General features: G+C 44.0%; 1 protein-coding gene across 2 annotated transcripts; it reads left to right on the top strand.

Annotated features, from left to right (window-relative positions):
• The first annotated feature begins 378 nt into the window (after positions 1–378).
• LOC124858408 (homeobox protein Mohawk-like) lies at positions 379–20,903 on the top strand. Of its 2 annotated transcripts, none has more exons than XM_047350434.1 (7): positions 379–636; positions 1,603–1,812; positions 4,323–4,482; positions 6,934–7,087; positions 11,641–12,000; positions 18,660–18,693; positions 18,809–20,903. In XM_047350434.1, exons 1-7 carry the CDS (start codon positions 572–574, stop codon positions 19,179–19,181), a joined length of 1,356 nt encoding a protein of 451 aa, XP_047206390.1. In that variant the 5' UTR covers positions 379–571; the 3' UTR covers positions 19,182–20,903. The 2 variants fall into 2 exon arrangements, with proteins under 2 accessions (XP_047206390.1, XP_047206389.1); XM_047350433.1 differs by having other exon boundaries at positions 387–636; positions 1,549–1,812.
• Positions 20,904–20,937: the final 34 nt, after the last annotated feature.

Below are 20,937 nucleotides of genomic sequence, written 5' to 3'. Positions count from 1 at the left end.
TCATGCTAGCTAACATAAACAGGAACAACACATGCAGATCCAGTAGCAGCTGTTCTTTATCTTTGTTTCTGCTCCTAAAGTCAGCAACTATTATATTTGCATATCTGTTTATTAGAAAATGTTATTTTTTTCTGCTCCTAAAGTTAAAGTTGCAGCTGCTGCTTCCTACTGCCCAATCAAATCACACTTTGAATCTTTAGCAGCTAAAATCCATCTAACCTTCTGACATAATAACAAATGAACCTCCATCAATAGCAGCACAGCACCTTCTAAAACGACATTATTGGCCCATTGGATCGTTAATCCTCAGTAACATTTGAGCTCAGTGACTCAGACAGACAGCCTGCTTCTTTCAGACTCATGCCTTCCTCCCTCTCCTTCCTCTGGGGGCTGCTGCCCCTGAACCGGCGTAAAGCAGCAGCAGGATGTTCGCAGGCTCAGGCTGTGTGCAAGGAAACATGAGCAGGCGCAGATATTCAGAGTCCCGGGCCGCCGGATAAAACCGGAGGAGGAGACGGCGGTCCGGGTGGTTCGAGCTCAGAAACTCAGGCGGGGAACATGTGAGCGGGGCATGGGCGGCTGGGAGCAGGATTATTGTTCAGCACAGCCGAGAGACGCAGGAGGGAGCCGGGAAAGGTAACTGCCACAGATCCACTCACATGTTTAATGAAAGGACGGGCTCATAGGTTCTGAAGGCGCACCTAAAGCTGCTTTAACCCCACTTTGAATGAACACAAGTCATTTTCCTGGATTCAATCACATTACTGCCAGCATTATTTTAGTTGATGTCAAGGAACAATTTGAGCTATTTTCCACGAAGCTGCTGCTGATGGATCCACGTCCGTGACAGATGAGCAGATAATAGTCATGAACCTGCAGAGAGATTGTAGTCGGAGAGGAAGAGCAGGTCCCGTTTCTGAAGCAGGAATGTTGCTCGTTTTGTTTCAAACGTGGAAAGATGGACAAGAAAAGAAATAAGGCGTTCATGGCTTCCAGGCTGGGAGCTCAGGAGAGGAAGAAGAGAAACAGCATTTAAGATGCTTTATCTCTGGTTCTACTGGAATCCATTTGGATCAGTTTCCAGTCCAAACCTCCTGCAGCTTCACTGCACATATTCCCTGTTGTTTAGAGACGCTTTAACAGAATTCAGGTGATTTTCTTCCTGTAGAATAAATGTGACTTTCACCATCCACAGTCTCCGTGTCTCTCCGTGGGTTTTTATCGTAGCGCAGCAGTAAAGTGGACCTGGAACCAGTCTAACTGTTCCGCTGTCGGCACCGACTCATCCCACATTTATTTATCAGTTGTTTGCACTAATTAATGCGCAGTGAGATGTGCGCAGAATGAAGGGGGGGTTTGCGCAAACACTGAATGAATCAAACAGTGGTTCTGGTTCGGGATTGTTTCCAAAGAGAGACTGAAATGGAGCGTCAGAGCGCCGCTGTTCCGCAGCCTTTAACTCTGAAGCTCACTGAATGTGAAGGAGCTTATATGGAGGATTTAGTTCACTTGATTCCCACAAACTAAATGTGATATTTTCTGCCACAGGAGAGACGCGGGGACAGAGTTTTTCCTCCACACACCTTTTGAATTTGTGCGCAGCAGAGGGAGAGATCTGCGGACCGAGCGGCCAAAGATGAACACCATGGTGTTTACCAAGCTGAGCAGCCAGGTCCTGTTCGAGGAGAAGGCGAAGGAGGTGGAAATGAGCAGCAGAAATTACCTGGAAGTCATCGACGGCCAACATCCAGATCTCCTCTGCAGAAGCCCGGCCATCAGAGACAACCAGGCGGTCAGACACAGGCGGAGCGGGTATGTGAGGCTCTCTGTTCTGTTAGAGGCTGCTGCTCAGCATGTGTGGATGCAGATCAGCTGGAATGCGTGAAGAAACCCACGGGGGGAATATCTGTGAGCCTTTTGACCCAGTGGGTCACTCGTTAGCTGGGCGAGAAAGAAGAAAACTTTCCTCAGATCTCTGGGAATATCTCTGCGGTTTGTGCGCAAAATGAGCGCAGCAAATGAAACATCTAAATCAGAGCGAATTTTAAAGGCTAGAGTTGTTTAAAATGAAAGGTTTCAAATATTAATAAAAGTCTGACAGCAGACATTTTAGTGTAAATCTATAAATATGGAAATCCTTCTGCAGCCTCGCGTAAATACGCATCTGTTCCACATTTGGCTAAAAATAATTAAAACGCGTCTCCGTTTAGATTCCTGCTTCTTGACGCTCTCTTTGATTTCTAAATATTTTGGACCTGAGGTTGTAATGCAGAACAATCTGACAGATCAGATAATAAACCTTTACTGTTTCCCAAACTGCTGCTGATTTAATGTTCACAGCTCAGGTTAGAATTAAGATGCAGCAGAGACACGAATTAGAGCTGCACCTAAGGATTATTTATTTAATTAATCTTTTCACTGATTATTCGATTAATCAATTGATCTGAACAGTTATTTTCTCCCCACAAAAAGCTGTTTTTATTTTTTCTACAATAAACATTTCGCATTTATGACATACAACCCAATAAAATGTAAATAGAAATTTGCACATTAAAGTATGTAATATATGTATAAAGTGCCACATCCAGCATCATAGAAATCAATAAGATGAAGCCCTTATTATTTATGTATTTGCAAATAAAATATCTGATTATTCTGAAAATCAAATAAGAACCAAAATAGGTCCCAGTTCAGTCCTGAATGGAACTCCTAAGGAAAATAATCTGTTTCTATTAAACATTTAACTTCAAATGTTCTGATGAAGACTGTCACTACAAACAACTTGTATTTATGAAATGTATTATTTTAAGCCTTATTTAAATGTAGCTAGTTTAGGTATTAATAATATCTACATGTGATTAAAACTGGATGAATGAAAACTGACTTGGTGACCGAACAAAGTCTGCACATTAGCACATGTTGGCACAGCGTCAGTCAGTCTAAGGTGGATCTAAGTTTCTATGAACTCTTTCTGTCTTACTAGATACATTTTTTATAACTTGAGGCTGCAGCATTTTCAGAAAATATTTCATTGTGATGCTATTGTTGAAAATTGCGATAACAATGTTGATTATGATTGACCTAGATTTTCCATCGCTGTTTCTTCTTTACCATAATACAATGGTCCTACCACTCTCCATGAGCGTTGCATCTCAGACACTAAATATATGCATCTGCTGCGGGCATTAAGGAGAGCTGCATCCATTCAAATATCCAAATTTATATAAAGCAAACACAGAGATGCCCCAAACTGGAAAAATAACATCCTATTGAATATTGCATCAAAGCAGTTCTTCATAGTTGTGATTTTACACAAACTGATGTGGTGATGATGATTACGATTCAATATATCGTGCAGCTCTACAGTATGATAAAAAAAACCTTATTTGTGATTTTGCTGTAAACCAGATTCTAATTAACTGCAGATTATTATTTGAAAATAGCTCATATGAACATAAATTCAGATATTTAGTTTGCAAATGAGAGAAACATTTAGGTATAACTCCAACCACTAGATGCTGGCAAAGGGTCTCCAATGCTCTCTGTGGTTCGTATAGAATATACATCAACAGTCTTTAGTGGTATGCATACCCCACCTTGACAGTGTTTTATATTGAGGTGAATTCATCACAGTGGTCAACAAACGGTTATTCAGGAGGAAATGTAGCAGACAGACAACATGCCTAACTCCAGAGTTCATCCAGCAGCTGAAAAAAACATACGGAGGATTTATTTGGTCCTTCCAGCTCATCAGTAGCTCCTGAGTGTGGAGTCTTCAGCTGCTCATCATGCATGGTGCTTGTGTTGCTGTTGGTCACCATGAACCCTTACAGAGCCTCCAGAGTCTGGCAGCCTGTTTATTGGATAAAAATGAAGAACATTTTAAACAGAGCTCTGGAAGTTTGGATGTGGTGTTTAAGAGAGATTTAAATCCAAAGTTCAGAGCTAAGAGTGAAATGTGCTCCATGATGTTCAGATTGGTCCAGCTTACAAGGAAAATATTTGGAGAACCTGAACCTCAGGCCCACTTTGAGGTCTGGCTAAAATCTGTTCCATCTGCAGCCAGTGGAGCCTTTTTGGGAGATAAAGGGAGAAGTGGAGTGCAGCACCATACTGACATCTACAGGTTCAGAAAACCTGGAGCTGCAGGTGAGAGTGAAGCCTCTGGAAATCAGTTCCTCTGGAAGGATTCAGTCATTCCTCCTGTGGGTTTAAGATATTTTACTGATTAATCTGTAATCATTTTAGGTTCTGGATGAATTCACCCTGACATGTGTCTAGTTATTTGCCTGCATTTAAATTCTGTCCCTGCTGGTGCACAGGGGTCGTCCCAGCGGGGGCAAAGTGCGTCACAAGCGCCAGGCCCTGCAGGACATGGCACGGCCGCTCAAGCAGTGGCTCTACAAGCACAGAGACAACCCCTACCCGACCAAGACGGAGAAAATCCTCCTGGCGCTCGGCTCGCAGATGACTCTGGTCCAGGTGAGCCGCTTTCTAGTGTTCTGAAAAAAGAAAAGTCAGATCCTGCTTTGTGCACACGCAGACATGAGTGTGATCAGGCTGCTGGAGTTTAGATGTTTCAGCTTTAAGTTGGTTTTTACTCTTCCTGAACATCTTGCAGCAGCTGTGCAGGCTGACGTGTTATTTCCTCTGCCTTCCAGATCCTCCTGCAGCTTCTTTGCTCTCTGCTGTGTGTCTCAGTCTTGGAGTTGTTTCTTTCACTTTCACCCAGCACTAAATGCATGTTTGTGTTTGACATGTGCAGCTGTGTGTGTGTGTGTGTGTGTGTGTGTGTGTGTGTGTGTGTGTGTGTGTGTGTGTAGGAGTATCATTTTCCTCACAAGGTCACTGATCCGGCCTCTGAGAGTCTGCAGCAGCGTTTTCAGGCTGCCGGCCGCGGTGCTTAATCTGCTTCTCATTTCTGAGCCGCTGGAGCTGTTTGTTTAGTTGAGAGCGAGGCAGAGTGAGGAGGACCGCTTTGTGTTGGACTCCGGGACGCTGCGACCCGAACACACACTGACACGCCTCTCACACGCGTACGTCTGAGGGCAAATATCAGCAGTGGGGTCAGAGGTGGAAGGTCAAGGATTTGTTAAAAAGGGATGTAGGTGAGGGTCAAAGTGCAACAATCTAACAAATAAATCATTTATCGGATAAATGTTTAAACCTGTGATTTTTTTATAAAAGTGTAATAAATACATTAACTAATAATTATTTAGATAAATGTGTTTAAAATGTATTAAATGAAAAAAATTGTAAATATCGAAAGAAAACCTATTTATTAGTTTTATATTAAATCACCAATAATAATTTCAGTATTTATTGAATCATTTCCTAATTCCTGAGCTACAGTCCATCATGAAATAATTAAAAGTGTCTCTATGACTCGTCCAATAGAGGCTTATACTCAGGTGGTTAACCTGCACGCAGTTTATCTGCAGACCAATGAGCTGCTCTAGAACAGTGTTAGCCCAGCAGTGTTTGCTGCTCTAAAAATATCAAAAGTGTTCTTAAAAAAGCAGAAACATCTTCAGCAGTTATTGTTCCTGATTTCTTCTTGTTGGAATAACCTGTTTCTTTGTTTTTAGCTTGAGAAGGAAGAAAAACTTTACATTTTTATCATTTTTAGCTGTTTATGAAAAAACGACCAATTAGAAATAAATCATTGACCTTTCAGCCTTTTTGAACATTTTTTGGACTAAACAAGAGATGATTTTGTTCCAAAGTGTGAACATGAACTCAGATGTGACCATGATGACTGACTGTAGACACTTGTGTCTTTGTCTTTCCACTGATTGCTGCTGAGAACAGCCCAGTTCTTCCACTGTTTAGTCCAGACAGACCGCTGTTAAGGCTGCCAGTGGCGCTGAACGCATCACTTCCTGTGTGTTTTTCCCTGGAAAGGCCGACCTGGCAGCAGGTGTTACACAAGGACTAAATCTGTCATGTTTTAGCACAACAGTTAGCTTTGTTCCATGTAATGTTGTGATTTGGATCTGATGATCCGGTGCCGTCTCTCCATCGTTCCTGAAATCCATCTCCATGCCTGCATGCTGTCTCCTCTCGGCTACAGACAGGCCACGGCTGGAAGAGCTGGATTAGTTCTCTTTTCAATCTCTCTAAACAGGCGGGCCATCCTTTCTGTTTTCTCTCATCCCTCTGACAGCCGTCTGTCCTCCACTCCTCCTGAGGACATCGTCCCACGCCTCGCCTGCTCTCATTCCTCCTCTCCTCCCAGTCCCGCTGGCCAACTGGATGCTGCTTTCTGCCTGCTGTGCCACAGCGCTGGGCTACAAGTTGAAGAACGTGGGATGGTCCTAGTTAAGGAGAAATCTAATACTGAAGGAGAGGATCTGAAAACTAAGTACTCTAGCATAAGGCCCCTGTCCCTGGCTGTCCATAAGCAGCTTGAAGTCTATGGAGCATGAAAAGTTATTCCAGTATAACATCTAAAGGTCTCCTGTCCCAGCGAAAGGAAGAGCAGCGGCTCAAATGTCTCTTTTATTGGATCTTAAAGACGATGATGGAAAAAATGTCTTATTAGAGAAAGGCTGGACGTGTCCAGAAGAAACAGGATGGGGACGTGTGTCTCAGTCAGAGCATTAGTTCATGAAATGATGCGTTCACTGGCCGTCTGCCGTCTGTTAATAGAAAAAAGATGGGAGGCTTCAGCGTTTCTGCAGAACGTCTGGGATGTTCCTCAAAGCTCAGTTTCAGAGAGCTGCAGCTAAACTGCAGACTGACTCTGTTTCTGTCTTCTGTCTCGCTCCTCTTGCTGTTTTTCTCACTGAGACTCGTGGCGGGCAGCGAGTAGATCTTTTCACTGAGGAGGACACATGATGTTTGGCTGTGGATGTGGAGGAGTGTGGTTTCAAACATTAACATGTGTTCCTGTTTGCTGTGTGTTCCCACTTCCTGCTTTGTCCCCCTCAGGTTTCCAACTGGTTTGCCAACGCCAGGAGACGCCTGAAGAACACAGTGAGGCAGCCGGACCTGAGCTGGGCGCTCAGGATCAAACTCTACAACAAATACGTTCAGGGCAACGCAGAGAGGCTGAGTGTCAGCAGTGACGGCAGCTGCTCAGAAGGTACGCCTCACATTGTGCTCTAAAGAAAGCAGCTGCAGGAGCTCTGAGAAGTGGCCGCTTGGCATCAAAATGCTGCAGATGATCAAACTGAAGAGAACATTTGTTCTGAAGCTGAAACTCTTGGGCCTGATCATTTCTGCCCCCTGCTGAACAGGATGAAGCGATCTAACTCTGCATATGATGGAGCTGGCTGCAGTCTACAGAATAATGTTATTGAAGTGGGGCTGTGAGGAGTGCTTCTGAGTTGTCAGTATTTTACCTGCAGTAGATGGCAGTCAGAGAGATCACTGTTCAGAGAATCAGGCAGGTCTTGTCACCTAGAAGTCAAGCTAACAGCTACTAAGAGTAGGATCTATTCAGGTCTGAGTTTCCTGTTTATATTGTTGCTACTTTCTAGTTTGCGAAGCAAAAACTGTTGGATGAAGATGTGGAGAAGCTCCTGGAAGACTGAGCTGGTCAGACGGAGGAGCAATCATTATTCAGTTAGCCTAGCAACGCAGATGTTGTTCAGCTAGGAAAATAATGACAGCTAATCAGTCGTCTGAGATTTAAAAGTACTTAATAGAACAATTATTAGAAGATAGTTGGAAAGATTTCAGTTTACAATGTTTTAGATGCAGAGGGTCTTACTTTATTGGGTCGCCCTCTGATTCGCTGTTAGCTTGACTCCTTCATCAGAATTTCTCCCTGATTCTTCAAACTGAGGTTGTTCTGACCCAGTTTGGAGTCTCAGTAATCCCTTTGATAAAGACACATTAATGTTTAGCTGCAAACTGACACTACCTTCCTGAAATGAACCCACATGTTTCAGTCAATCAGAGCTGAGCTGTAGTAAAAACATTATTTCCTGTTGCAGAAGAGTCGTGTTTTAAAGTATAATAGTAAAACGATCAGTATTTTAGTCCCTGTGTCATCACATAGTGCCTATTCTTGCCTGGATGTGATTTCTTGTGCATATTTCTTTTAGTGAACTATCAGTTATTATAAATGGTGGAAAGTTTAGATCAAATCAGGAACTTTGTTATCAAAAGGCTACAGATCCTGGTTTGAACCTGATGCTGGTGGTCAAGATAACATTTAGCGTCCTACTTGACATGTGAAAAGCTCAAGCCATGTCCCGCTGTTTGTCCCAAAGTCAGTTGATGTGGTCCAGAAACATGTTCTGTGTAGAAATGGCGAGCCAGCAGAGGGACACACGGCGGCCGGCGGACAGCGACAGGCTGGCATTAAGACACCCCGCTGAGCCAACCTCTGCCTCCAGCCTACAACTGGAAATGAGTCTCTCTCTGTCAGCCGTGTATTTACTGCAAACACATGCACACATGCTGACTCTCATTGGAAGGTCCGGACATTTTTCTGCTCTCTGGCGGCACAGATAACAAGGTGAGGAAGCGTTAGAAAATCAGAGTTCAGTAGTCATGCAGTGAATGAGCAGAAAGGAAGAGCGCTGTGGTGTCAGTAATCTCTAACTCAGTGTCTGAGGAGGAGAAGCTGAGCGTGTGGCTCACAGAGGAATGTGTGCATGGTGTTTGTATTGTGTCTGCCGCAGGCCGCTGTACCACCAGAGGCTCCGTATATCTCCCTGACTCCTCTCCCTGTCACATTATGGTTATGAAGCTATCCTCAGCCTGCTCCCACTTCTGGCCCATGAGCTGAAAGGCCCTCCATTATGTTTTTAAGCCTATGCTTTGGTTCCAGAGACTATTTCTGGGAGCAGATATGACCCCGCTGACCGTGTGTACATTCCTCTTACTGTCCTGAAATGGTCCAACTTGTTTTGTAGCTGCAGCAGCTCATCCAGGGTGAAACTAAAAGCCTGTTTCTGCTTGGAATCTAGAGCAGACATGATGTCCTGATGAGGAGAAAAGTTTGATGCTTTTATTGGATTAAATCAAAAGGTCAGATTGTTTGGTGACAGAGGAGATGCTGGATTCTACCTCATCACAGAGGAAGGAGAACCAGGTGGTTCTGATCAATGGAAGCTCTCATTTTAATTTGGACCAGGCTGAATAAAACATCCAACCTGCCCAAATCCCAGAATAGCGTTCCTGACAGCGACAGTATCTAAAGGGAATTGGTTTTCCTGCTGCCAGAGGAGTTCTGTTTTTTCAGCAGAGTTTTATCTTTCTCTTGTTCTGACATCAGGTAGGAAGCTGGGCTTTAATTCAGTTTCTTCATCTGCAAAGCACTCTGGGAAGGATTTGTTTCAGCAGAGAATGGAGGTAGAGTTTAGATGGAGTAGAAATGGACCACCATCCATTATGGTTTGTTATTGGGTCTGAAGTCTTGGCTGGGATTTCTGTTCTGGAGCTGATGCCAACATGGAGGCAGGAGTGCCAGGCTGGAATCTCCTGGTTCTGGTATTTGAATTAAAGATTAGCTCAAAGTAACCAGACTCTAAGTCAGGGTGGATGAACAGAACTGAGAAAATAATTGAACCTGGAGTCCAGCATCTGATGGAGGAAATGAGTCATTACAATGTGCACTCACACTTATTGTTTTTAGTGACTTTATAGCCATAAACCTGCTGTGACCTAAATGCAGTGACCCAGATACAGATGAGGAGGGAGAGACTGGAACCATTCAGTGTCACTGGTTTAAGGCACTTATACATCACAATATATACAGGCCATATGCTGCAGTCTTTTCTGGGTCTGCATAAATGTGACCAACAGCAGATGTTCTTGAACCATCAAGAGTTCTACAAGAAGAGAAATAAAACCCAATGAGACATTTCATTTTTCCTTTTAGGATTAGTGAGTGACTTGATGATGAGGGTCTCTTCAGGTTTCCCTATAAGTAGAATAAACCAGACCTAAGAGACGAACCAATAAAGATAAATTCAGACACATAGTTTTCCTTCTGGGCTGGTGTCAACCAACAGAAATCACCACAACAGTGAGTCTCATAAAAGTTAGGAAGCTATCAAAGGAAGCCAGGGTCACTATTTAAACAGGTGAAGGCCTTTCTGATTGTTGGATGGTAAATCACACCCAGGTACAGCTTCCTGGATCTGCTTTAATGAGACCAAATAAACATTTTTGTTAGAAATTAGAAGCTTAGACTTTGGCAGAAGTAAAGCTCCTGTGGTGGTAGTTTCATGGTCTGGTTTTGTTAAGCCTGGATGGTAAACTGGTTCAAATCTGCCACAGTAAACTCCAGATTGTAAAGGAAGTTCCCACAACATTTTAGCAGAAGCCTCATCCTGAAACATAGTTTTTACTACTTATTGAACAAAAGTTGTTTGAACCTTTAATTACAGAAAAATACGATGAATGTTTTGAATATTTGGACAATTAAAGCTCCTATTGTCATGTTTAGTTTAGGAAGGAACCAAATGCAGGCTGAGCAGTGAATTAAAGAAAACTTTAATTAGTAAAATAACAGGACTTATACTGTTGTTATGCAGAAACAAGACATGGAACCAGCGTAGGAATAGGCAGGGCAACGGAGCAACAAGGAACATGAAGTCAACGGAAGAAGCCAGAGAAGAACTAAGAAAACCAGTGAGGTTATATACAGAGACATGCATGTAGACAAGCAAACCAGGAGAAAAATGAGAGGAAATGAGTTGCAGCTGAGGCAGAGAGAAAGACAGAGCAGCTGGAGGAGGGAGACTAATTAACCAGGAAGGAGCTGAACAGAAACACAGAAGGAATCTAACAGGAAATAACTCTAGATGTATAAAGACCACTAGAATAAACACAAAAGAATGAACTAATAAGGAAACACCAAACAATAATAATCACAGGCAAACAAACTTAAGAAAACAAGACCTAAAGAACATATAAGCAGCAAATAAATGGTCAAAATACACAAAGAAGAAAATCAAAATCCAAACACCTCAGGATGGTGACACCTATGTGGTTACTACAGTGTGTTTAGGGAAGTTTGGTTTACTTGTTGACTGCTTTTGAATTGTGGTAACAGAGTACCTCAGTGGTAAAGACTAGTTTTTCCTAACCAAGGCTTCTGGTTAAGGCACAGGTGTCAAACTCCATTCCTCAAGGACCGGCATCCTGCAACGTTTAGATGTGTCTCTCTGTCAACACATCTGAATCACATAATTGGGTCATTAGCAGGACTCTGTAGAACTTGAGTTCATGAGGAGGTGATTCAGTCCTTTGGTTCAGGTCTGTTGGACTTGGGACACATCAAAAAGTTGTAGGGCACCGGCTCTCGAGGACTAGAGCTTGACATCCCTGGGGTCTACATTACATTCAATCAGTTTGACACAGAAAGTGTCTTTAATTCTCATTTAGGTTACTGTAACTCTTTGAGTGAAGGACTAGATCGTGGAATGGTCTCCTAGAGATCCAGGAAAACACTGAAAGAGTCACATCTGCAGAGACAATAACTTTCCTATGAGCTGGACCGACCCTCTTTAAGAGTTAGGACAAGGGCCTGAATAAAAATGATTTTTAGCTGGTGTTAAAGATCAACATAGAAACAGAAGTTTGTTGTAAAGGTTTTGGGAGATCATTCTTGCTTTGGAGAAAACTTCCTTTTCTCCATCTAAAGAATGATCAGGTGTGTATGTCCTGATGTCACAGATGCAGACAACCCCCAGAGGACACAGAGTGGTCCTGAGGTTCTCAGCAAACCCTTGTACCAGAGCGTCATCAAGAAGGAGGGCTCCTCCATGGTGGGCATGGCCATAGGTATGGATCCAGGGCTGCGTTCTGCCGTGGAGTCCGCCTCTCTGGCCGAGGACTACGTGTCTCCACCCAAGTACAAGAGCAGCCTGCTGCACCGCTACCTGAACGACTCTCTGCGGCACGTCATGGTGGCCAACGCCGTCATGGACGCTCGCAAGAGGAACCACTCTGGCTCCTTCAGCTCCAACGAGTACGAAGATGAGCTGCTGTCTCCGTCCTCCTCTGAAGCTGAGGCCAACTTGGTTTATGGAGCCGGTAAGGAGACGCATTAATTACATTTTTATTTCTCTTCAAGGAACTCTGTCCAACACACACCACATCCTTCATATTTGACCATTGCCTCCTCTCCTCTTCTTTCTGTACGTTTGGTTGAATTCCTGCAGCCAGTCCATTATTTCCACCTGCCTGTCCCTCAGCATGATCTGTAATATCTCTCCTGCCATCTCCCTCTGTTTTCCTTTCATTTAACGTGTTGTTTGTGTTGCTGAATCTGGTTCTCATAGTTGCTGAAAGCCTGAGAGGCTGTTCAAGAGCTTCTTGAAATAGTTTCTAAATGTAAACAAGGTGCAGTTAGTCTGAAACACACAAGCATGTTGGATCAAAATACAGACTGTTTTCCTGCATCCTCCATCGAGTTCATATGTCCTTTCTTTGGTCTGTGACGACATACTTATCACATGGTTCACTTATCTTTTCTCCTGGAAAATAACTGAATCATCAGCAAACCTTTTTTTCCATGAATGCAATGATCAAATATACACCTGAGTATTTACTGCAGAGGTAATGGAACAGGGAGGAGTTGGCAGAGGTGAGGTAGAATCCTGGCATGAACCTGAGCTAAAGCTTCATGTTCATGAAGGTGGATAAACAGACAGAGAAACGGGAAGGAAAATATCAGATGGTGGATCTCTGTCACTGGAGGATGATGGGATGTTGGGTTCTGACTACTTCTTGGAGGTAAACTGAGGACAGCAGCAGACTGAGACTGTGTTCATTCTGTCTGCGATGCTGCAGAGAAAAGTTCCCAAACATCAACACAGACACAGTTTACACGCAGGCAGCTCCCCAACATAGACCTGGAGGAGTGAGCAATAAAAAGCCTCTCAGCCTGATGGTTTTTAAATGGTCGGCACGCCAAGGCTTTCTGGGACAATCACAGTCACACAATTAGATGTTGAGATGTGAGGAACACAGCTGCTTGCCTGCTCAGGGAAAGTGAGCCACACTGCCCGGCTCTGTGGAAAACACAAACTGTTTCCATTTTAAAAGCCGGGCCGGGTCTAGAACAATGGACAGCCTCTGTGTTCCCCACGGATGAAGGAGGGAGGAGAGCTTTAACCAGAGAGCAGAGGTGTGACCCAGCGAGGACACAAAGCACACAGAAATCCACCAAGAGGGCAGCTCAGCTCCCACTGTGAACAACTGCAACATAATGATGCAGTAAGTGCTGCACAAACATGTCATTTGGCCTCCAGATCCCAAAAAGGCTGTTTTTGTCCACATGTAAACACTTACAAATGTGAATAATGTTTTCTTGTGGTTGCTGGTTTTTTCCTCCCTAATGTAAGCGTTTAGTTCTCCACAAACAAGAGCCGATCATTCCCAGGAATGTTTCAGAGAAAGCTGAGATGAAAGCTCCTGGTGGAGGACGGTCAGGCTGCTTTTGGCTCTTTTGGACCTTCTGTATGACAGCAGCAATAAGAGGCTCATGTGGTCATCATCATCATCATGAAGTCTTTGGCTAGAGTTATTCAGCACCAGTCCAGACAGACAGAGAGGGGAGAGCAGAACATGATCCAGCAGCACCGAGACATCTCTAACTTCATTTACAGATTCTTCTTGATATTAAAAGAACAAATCAGCAAGAAATGAATGCATCAAAGATGCTGGAGGTCAAAGGCAGAACTCATGGACCATGTGCTGAAGACTGCAGCTCAGTCTGAAGATACTGTACCATCAGCCAACATCAGGGTTTGTCATTTCCTGTTGCACTAAACCTAAAGGACATCATTAATTCAAGCAGTCAGACGTCTGCTCATTCAGAAATATGACATTTGATTCAGTGTGTTATTATTGGTGGAGTTAAAGCGTAGCTGGAACTTCGGACTCCTCAGGTGGTTCTGTTTGAGTCTTCAGAGAGGCTGCGTGGTGACATGTTGCCATATTTGAACCAGAGCTGTGGTTGCACAGCTCACAAACATTCAGATGGTCCAGCTTTCAGCTCGACTCTGTTCCTCATCAGCTGCTTCAGAGGAAACCTGACCTCTTTCATTTATCTACAGAGGTCAGATCTGTCTGTGTGGGTCCAACTGAGTCGACCTTCATCATTTCAGATAAAGTCATTTCACTTTCTACAAACGGACACAGAACTTTCCTGGACAGCTGAGCAGAACCCTCAGGGAGTTCTTCATGAAGGTGAACCAAGATCTCTGTCTCAGTGTGTTGAAGCTAAGGTGAAACTGATGGACTTTCAGCTGAGCTGCATCATTCATGGATAGACAGAACAGAGATAATTTACTAATTCAGCACTAAGTATTGACTGAACAGTGATTCCTTTATGATCCTAAACGATCAGACCTTGTGTCTGTTCAGCTCTGTGACTTCTTTGTTTGGATGAAAAAAGTCATTTTAGCAGCAGGCAGCAACTGGGAACTGAAATCTGACTCTGATTTAAAGACACTTTGGATTAACCTGCAGCTAAAAGTCTGATGTGTCATTAAAGCTGTTTGTGTGTGAGTGTTAGTGTGGTTCGGTGGGCGTAATTCACAGACACATAAAGTGTCTGTGAATTAGGCACAGCGCCCCCCACCCCCTCAGGGAGGTATTCGTGGATACCACCTTGCAAAAGGTTACTCTCCCTATTGGCGAACCTTGCCACAACAGTTCTGGTTCCCACCAAGGGCAGAGAGCCAACATACAGGCAGTTGTTATCGTTAGCTCTCTGCTGCTGTACACAACCACTGGAACGGGTGCATCTTCAGTAGACTGAGTGGTACTACTATAATCATAGATGCCATCATACCCATCAGTAGTAAGATATTCTGGAAACGCAGTTTGTGTCCCAACCAAAACTGAGTGAGGCAGCAACTTTTGTTGCCTCACTCAGATTTGCTCTGCTCTTTAGGGAACATATTTCCAGACCGAGAAATTAAAATTGCTGACTTGGGATCAGCAAGCTTTTCTGAGAGTTTACCAAAAGTCTGAATGTGTGACAGAACCTGATACAGCTGCACTGTCGCCTGCTCTCTGGAACTGGCTATTAGAGCCCAGTTGTCCAGATAAGTCAAAATGCAGACGCCTGTTTCTCTGAGAGGTGCTATCGCTGCCTCCACACATTTTTTAAAGATGCGATGCCGAGAGACAGACCGAAAGGCAGTATGAACTACTTGTAAGCCCTGCCCTCGAAGGCGGATCTCAGAAACTCTCTGTGGTCCGGGTGTATCGCTATGTGAAAGTAAGCATCTGTCAGGTTGATCGTGGTGAACCAGTCCCCTGGGCTGATAGCACTCAGAAGCTGCTTGAGTGTTAACATTTTGAACTTGTATGTTCGGAGGTATTTGTTCTGAACTCTCAAGTCCAGGATTGGACAAAGCCCACCACCTTTTTTCGGAACAACAAACTAATGGCTGTACCAACCTCTGTTCGTCTCCAACTCGGGAACTTGGGAACGAATTGCTCCTTTTGCCAACAGTGTATTTATTTCCACTCTCAAAACCTCTGCTGCTTGGGCCATTACTGCCGTGTTTACCACACCAATAAAACAGGGTGGTCATCGGCATGCACACAACATTTGAAGACATGCAACTAGGCGACTGGCCTGCAGCACTGTTGCTGGAAATTGCGCCGGAAGCTGAGTCCCACAACTAGGAAGACAGTGTCTTCTTCTTCTGGGACGTTAAGTCTCGGAGGAGGACGCCTGCTCCAGGCCGTCTTTCGGAGAGCTTGGCCGTGGTTTTGTAGCTGTGCCGTCTGATAGCTCAAGCTCAAGCTGCGTCATCCTCTTTGGTGGGGATGGTCGTACAGCCGGTTTGCGAGTATCCGAGCTGGATTTGGGTCTCACATCACGTCCGGGGATCATACAGCGCAGCGCTTTGGTCTGCTTTTTTCTCAGCTCAAATTTTGCCTGTACGTCGTTGAGAGATTCCCTAAACAACCCGTCGGCTACCACTGGTTCATCCAGGTTGTCAGAGAGCGTCAGCAACAGGCACCTTTGCGCAACCACCATTGATGCCATCCCTCTGCCCAGGGAGGGCACTGCACAGTGGGATACATGGAGGATCTAGTCAGCGGTGATCTTCACCTCATTTAAGAGCGGCATAAGAGGGCTCTCCAACGGTGTTTGGGTCCAAGCTCCACCAAGCGCATAGCTTGATATATTTGCAGCATGGTCATGGAGCTCAGGACACAAGCGGTGGTTGCTTGAGCTCTGTAATTTTTTTTCCAATTGAGCAGCGGCGAACCTACAGTGCTTAGATGGAAGCGATGTTGGACCACCCACACCATGATTTTGGGACAGGTTCAGACACGCTGCCCAGTCCGGCTTTTTCGACGCCTTGCAGGTCCAGAAACTGTCCATAACCGGGCACCATGACACGGTTGAACAGTGACTTTTTCCATGTAGACATCAACTCAGAAGAAAAGTCTGGGAACATGGGTAGATGGGGGTTGACTGCAGGCCAGCTCCGAGGTGAGATAAAACCCGGCGAATCGCGATGGCTTTTCCGCAGGAGGTAGGGAGGGCCATTCCATGTCCAGGGTATCAGCTGGGCGACAGTAAGGGGAGATAAATAGACATGACGCAGCAGTGGCAGCCTGACCTGGCAGACGCTCATCCTCATCATGAACTCCATTAACGTCCAAACCGATGTCCAGCATGTCCTCCTCTCCCTGAAGGGGTTCTAGTTGAAGCTGAGACCGAGCACCTTCATTATCGGCTAACCCGTCAAGATACTCCATATGGTCCGCCCAGCTGGAAGCGAGGACTCTGACCGAAAAGCCATCCTCGTCGGAACTGGACGAAACCGGGTTTTTTGACTCGGAGAGCAGTGGGTCTCGCAGTGAGACATCAGCTTCTCCCAGCAGCTTTTTGAGGAATTTAACCCGTCTCTCCAGGGTCGAGCGATGAAGCTGGCGACAGAATGCACATGCTTCGGGTCCGCCAACGCTCTGCAAGTGTGAACCATCTCGAGACAGATGGGACAAGCCTGATGCTAGTCCTTTTCATGAAGCGAGAAGCCGTATCCCTGTGGTCAGGGTCAAATAGACTACTTCTGCTTCGCTTGTGTTAGTTTTGGGCTCATCCTGAACCATAAAAGCCAGACTGAAATGCTTGAACTTAGTACTTTGCAGGCAGACACGCTTACCAGTAGGCATCAGCGACTAACTCTAATAAAAGCAGTTGAACTAATTCCAAGTAGCCTTCCGAAAGAAGCACAGAGCTAACCAGCAGCAGCTAGCTAGCCTGACTCAAAGAGGTGTTCTTAGCGAGGTGAAGAGCGTAAGAACTGAGGTATGATTTAAATCTCAGTAAAGTTTTAGGTGTGACTATAAAGTTAGATAGTTTTTGTATTAAGTTGTTGTGGTTTAGGGTATCAAAAGCGTTTTTAAGATCAAAATAGACTGCACCTACTATTTCTCCACTGTCTATTGCTAAATTTTGAAAAATGCCACCAAAGTGGGCAGCGTCAAATGGGGGGATGAGTGGAGGGGTTAAGCAGGGGCAGCTAGCTTATTTTGGTACATTGAAACATGGATAGTGAGCATAGCAACTCTGGTAGTTTCGCCACATTTAGATCTTTTGAAGTGAAGGATTTTTCACCCCCCTCTTCTCCGGACGTTAAGAGAGGCTTTATGGAGCCCAGTGAGCCTGAGCCTTATCAGTACGAGCTGCTGGCTCAAGGCGCTAACTCGACGATGCCCAAACGATGCTGTCGCAGTAGTGGAGGAACGCTACGGAGGCGTGTGTTTTAGTGAGACAGTTTTATATCCGAACCGGGGGCTGTGACCTAAGCATGTACCAAGCTGTACCGCTTGAATCAATAGGAAAATTCAACTGCAGTAACCACCGTTCAAACCTAAGAGGGAAGCACCTAACATAAAGATAGCACCCTTCAGGCCCAGTTCATACTGTTTATCTGCAAAAAAAAGTTGATTTTGGGGTTTAGTTCCTCCTTAAAGATATTTGCCTGGAGGCTCCACAGCTTGAAGATCCAGATGCTTTCTTCTCTTTTTATGCCTCATGAAACTCCAAGCTTGTGTTATCAATTTCACTGCTGAGTGAAGGCTGGACGCCAGACAGAAGACAGGTTGAGGTCTAAAAACACCTCTCAGTAAACAGCATGCTGAAGTAAACACTCTAAAGAGCTGCCCTAAAGACAACTTAGCTTTCATTGTTGAATGACTTTGCTGTTCCTCACTAATGCTTCACAGATGAGACACAGATTGGTCCCATTAGAGGAGGGGGTGGGAGAAAAAGCCAGCAGGCGTCCATCTTTCTCTCACTGACTCACTCGCTGCCTTTTCATTCCCTCTCAGATCCGTTCCTCAGTCTTTTTCACTCTGATTTATTCAGACAACTGTTATGCTGGCTGGGGTCCATTTGTTTCCCAACTAAATATTACACAATGGACTTTAGGAGACATCAGGAACATCTTTCAGCTCCATCCTATCAGTCACCTTTATGCTTGAAGGCTTGTTGCTAAACCTCCTTTTTTCCCCAGCATCTTGAGTAAAGAGAGAAAACAGAGCAGCATGTTTGCTGAGGACACGGTGTTCACTGAAAGTACAAAACACAAGACAAAAACCACACACAGATACAGAAATCTGCTGAACATGCAGGTTCTGAAAGGTTGCAGTGAATCTCCTCTGACCCACAGAACTCTGTGTTTTGACCTTTTTTCTGTCTCTGCTTTCAGAAACCACAGACCATGGATCAAGTAAATGTGACAAGTGAGTAGACCTTCTATTCCCAGATAAACTGTGTCTAATCACAAGCTGAACGTGAGCTGGAACGCTGTCTTTTTTTGTTCTTTCTCTGCGGGTTTGCGTGTTCTGCCGTCTTCAGTGGCAGCGGTGGTGTCGCAGTTACGCAGGAGGAGAAGGTGAAGGCCAAAGATGAGACGTACTGGAAGGAGATGAACGCCGCCATGGCCTTGACCAACCTGGCACAAGGGAAGGACAGCGTCTCCGGGACAACCAGCTGCATCATCCAGAAGTCCTCTCATATAGCTGAGGTGAAGACTGTTAAAAAAGCTGCTGCTGCTGAAGTATTAGCTCTGACGTTATCCTCCCATCCAGATGTAAAAACCAGCAAACATTCCACTCTCAGCAAACTTGACAAAGTTCAACTAAACTCCTCTTTAAACGAAGGGAACTTTTACTTAAGGAGGGGAAATGGGCTCTTTAAAGCCGAAGAAAAAATCATTTGGTCTTATTGAAATTCCCTTTCATAACATTTACCTCCCATTCTGATTGCCTTAATATTTGCTTTCTTCAAACAAGAAATGCTTTTTTTGTTAACTTTTCTTATTATTTTTATATATACTTTATCTTTCCCTAAGTGGCTTTTTTTGTTTACCAGATTAGCTTACTGATTGTGGACTATGGATCAGAGAACAATAATGGCAATTGGGTTATGATTCAAAATGGGGTATTAACTGGGAGAACAGAGAAGGTACACACCCCTGAAACACACCTGATTAGATGAATAATTTTATTTATTTAAGATTAATATTTTTACTTTAACTACTTTCCTTGTGTCTTTAGTGTCCAATGGCAACAGATCTTCCCTGCGCATGTTACACCCATTAAAATAAGATTTGGAATTTCAAATATGGAAGCTTTTATTTTCCTTGCCACTCTTAAGCCTTTTTAACATGTTTTTAAAAAGGATTTTTTTGAAATTGCAAATACATTTAAATAATGCACTGCATTTCTAGTTCAAGTCCCATTGTCAATGTCCACAGTTGTGCCGTGCTCAAGGCACATCGTTTTGTGGAAAGGGGGAATCAATCTCCAAACCTATTGATTGCCAGACTCCACGGAGACAATCTACCACTAACTTGGCCTTAAACATTCACACTGGGATGCCGTTGCTATGGCAAGTTTCCTATATGCCTGTATAATAAAATCTTGCCAACCAGATGGTAAGATGAAGAAAAATTTAATCAAAGTTTCTAAAGACCTTGACAGCTTGTCTGATTCTAGGGTGGGATCAGATTTCTTTGAATCAAAATGTTTGCACCCCTGGGCGGTGGAGCTCCTTCGCTTGCTGTTGATCAGGTGCTGATGTGAACCACTTGTTTGCCTTAGGCATTCATGTTGTGGTTAGCTTTTTGGGGGTGATTGTTTTGTTTTTGATCAATACTGTTTCTCTAGACTGTTGAATTGAAGTCTTGTCTTGGCAGCCAGTGGAAAGAGTCGGTTTTTAGGGAAAATACTTTTTTGTAAGGTACATACGTTAAATACTTTCATTGTTAAAAAACAAGTCATATCTTTGGGAGACAGTGAAGTAGGCCCTCTGTGTTGACTTTTTAATTTAATATGTTTTCAAGGTACTCTTTATGTGCTATGAAACCGAAAGTGTTTCATAGCACATAGGTTTTACGACACTCCGACTGTTGTTATGTTCAAGGACTTTGTGAAAAAGTGAAGCTGCACAGTTACTTGTTTGTCTCGAATGTTTAACAATAATCTGCACTTAAACTTAATGGCTAATGAGGTGTTTTCAACAAGATGAAGGAAAGTTAAAGAAATGACAGCTTTGCGTTATTTTTGTTAGTGTGCCTATAGAAGTAGAAAGAAATGAGTCAAACTTGCTAATCCCCAGGGATCCAATCAGAACCTTTCAAATATCCCTGTTTATTGTTTGGCTCATTTGTCGTACTTTCTGCCTTACCTGCCTTTTACAGTAACTATGCCAGTTGGAGTATTGAACCTCACTCAGGGAACCATGGTTTCCTGTCTGTATTATTTTATGGCCAGTCAACAGAACCATGTTTGGGTCGACAGTGTAGTAAATAAGTCAGGAAGGAGGAGAATTGAGGCCAAACAGTGAAGCTTCTTCCAATCATTTTGTGGAGTAAAAGGTTCTGTATCAATGAACGGAAGTCATGGTCTATGATCCCAACCAGAACTGATGCTTTAACAGGAGAACAAGGTTCTCCTGTTAAACAGATACATTATGATGGTTTT

Source organism: Girardinichthys multiradiatus, chromosome 21, assembly GCF_021462225.1.
Source record: "Girardinichthys multiradiatus isolate DD_20200921_A chromosome 21, DD_fGirMul_XY1, whole genome shotgun sequence".
Classification (NCBI taxonomy): Eukaryota; Metazoa; Chordata; class Actinopteri; order Cyprinodontiformes; family Goodeidae; genus Girardinichthys; species Girardinichthys multiradiatus.
This window is presented reverse-complemented; position numbering and strand designations above follow the sequence as displayed.

What these genes read in the sequence shown, in the direction of transcription:
- LOC124858408 (XM_047350433.1), top strand. Translation starts at nt 572, where the DNA reads ATGGGCGGCTGGGAGCAGGATTATTGTTCAGCACAGCCGAGAGACGCA. An exon ending in GCAGGAGGGAGCCGGGAAAG is followed by an intron (nt 637 to 1,548) that starts GTAACTGCCACA and finishes TTTCTGCCACAG; the next exon opens with GAGAGACGCGGGGACAGAGT. An exon ending in TGACGGCAGCTGCTCAGAAG is followed by an intron (nt 7,088 to 11,640) that starts GTACGCCTCACA and finishes CTGATGTCACAG; the next exon opens with ATGCAGACAACCCCCAGAGG.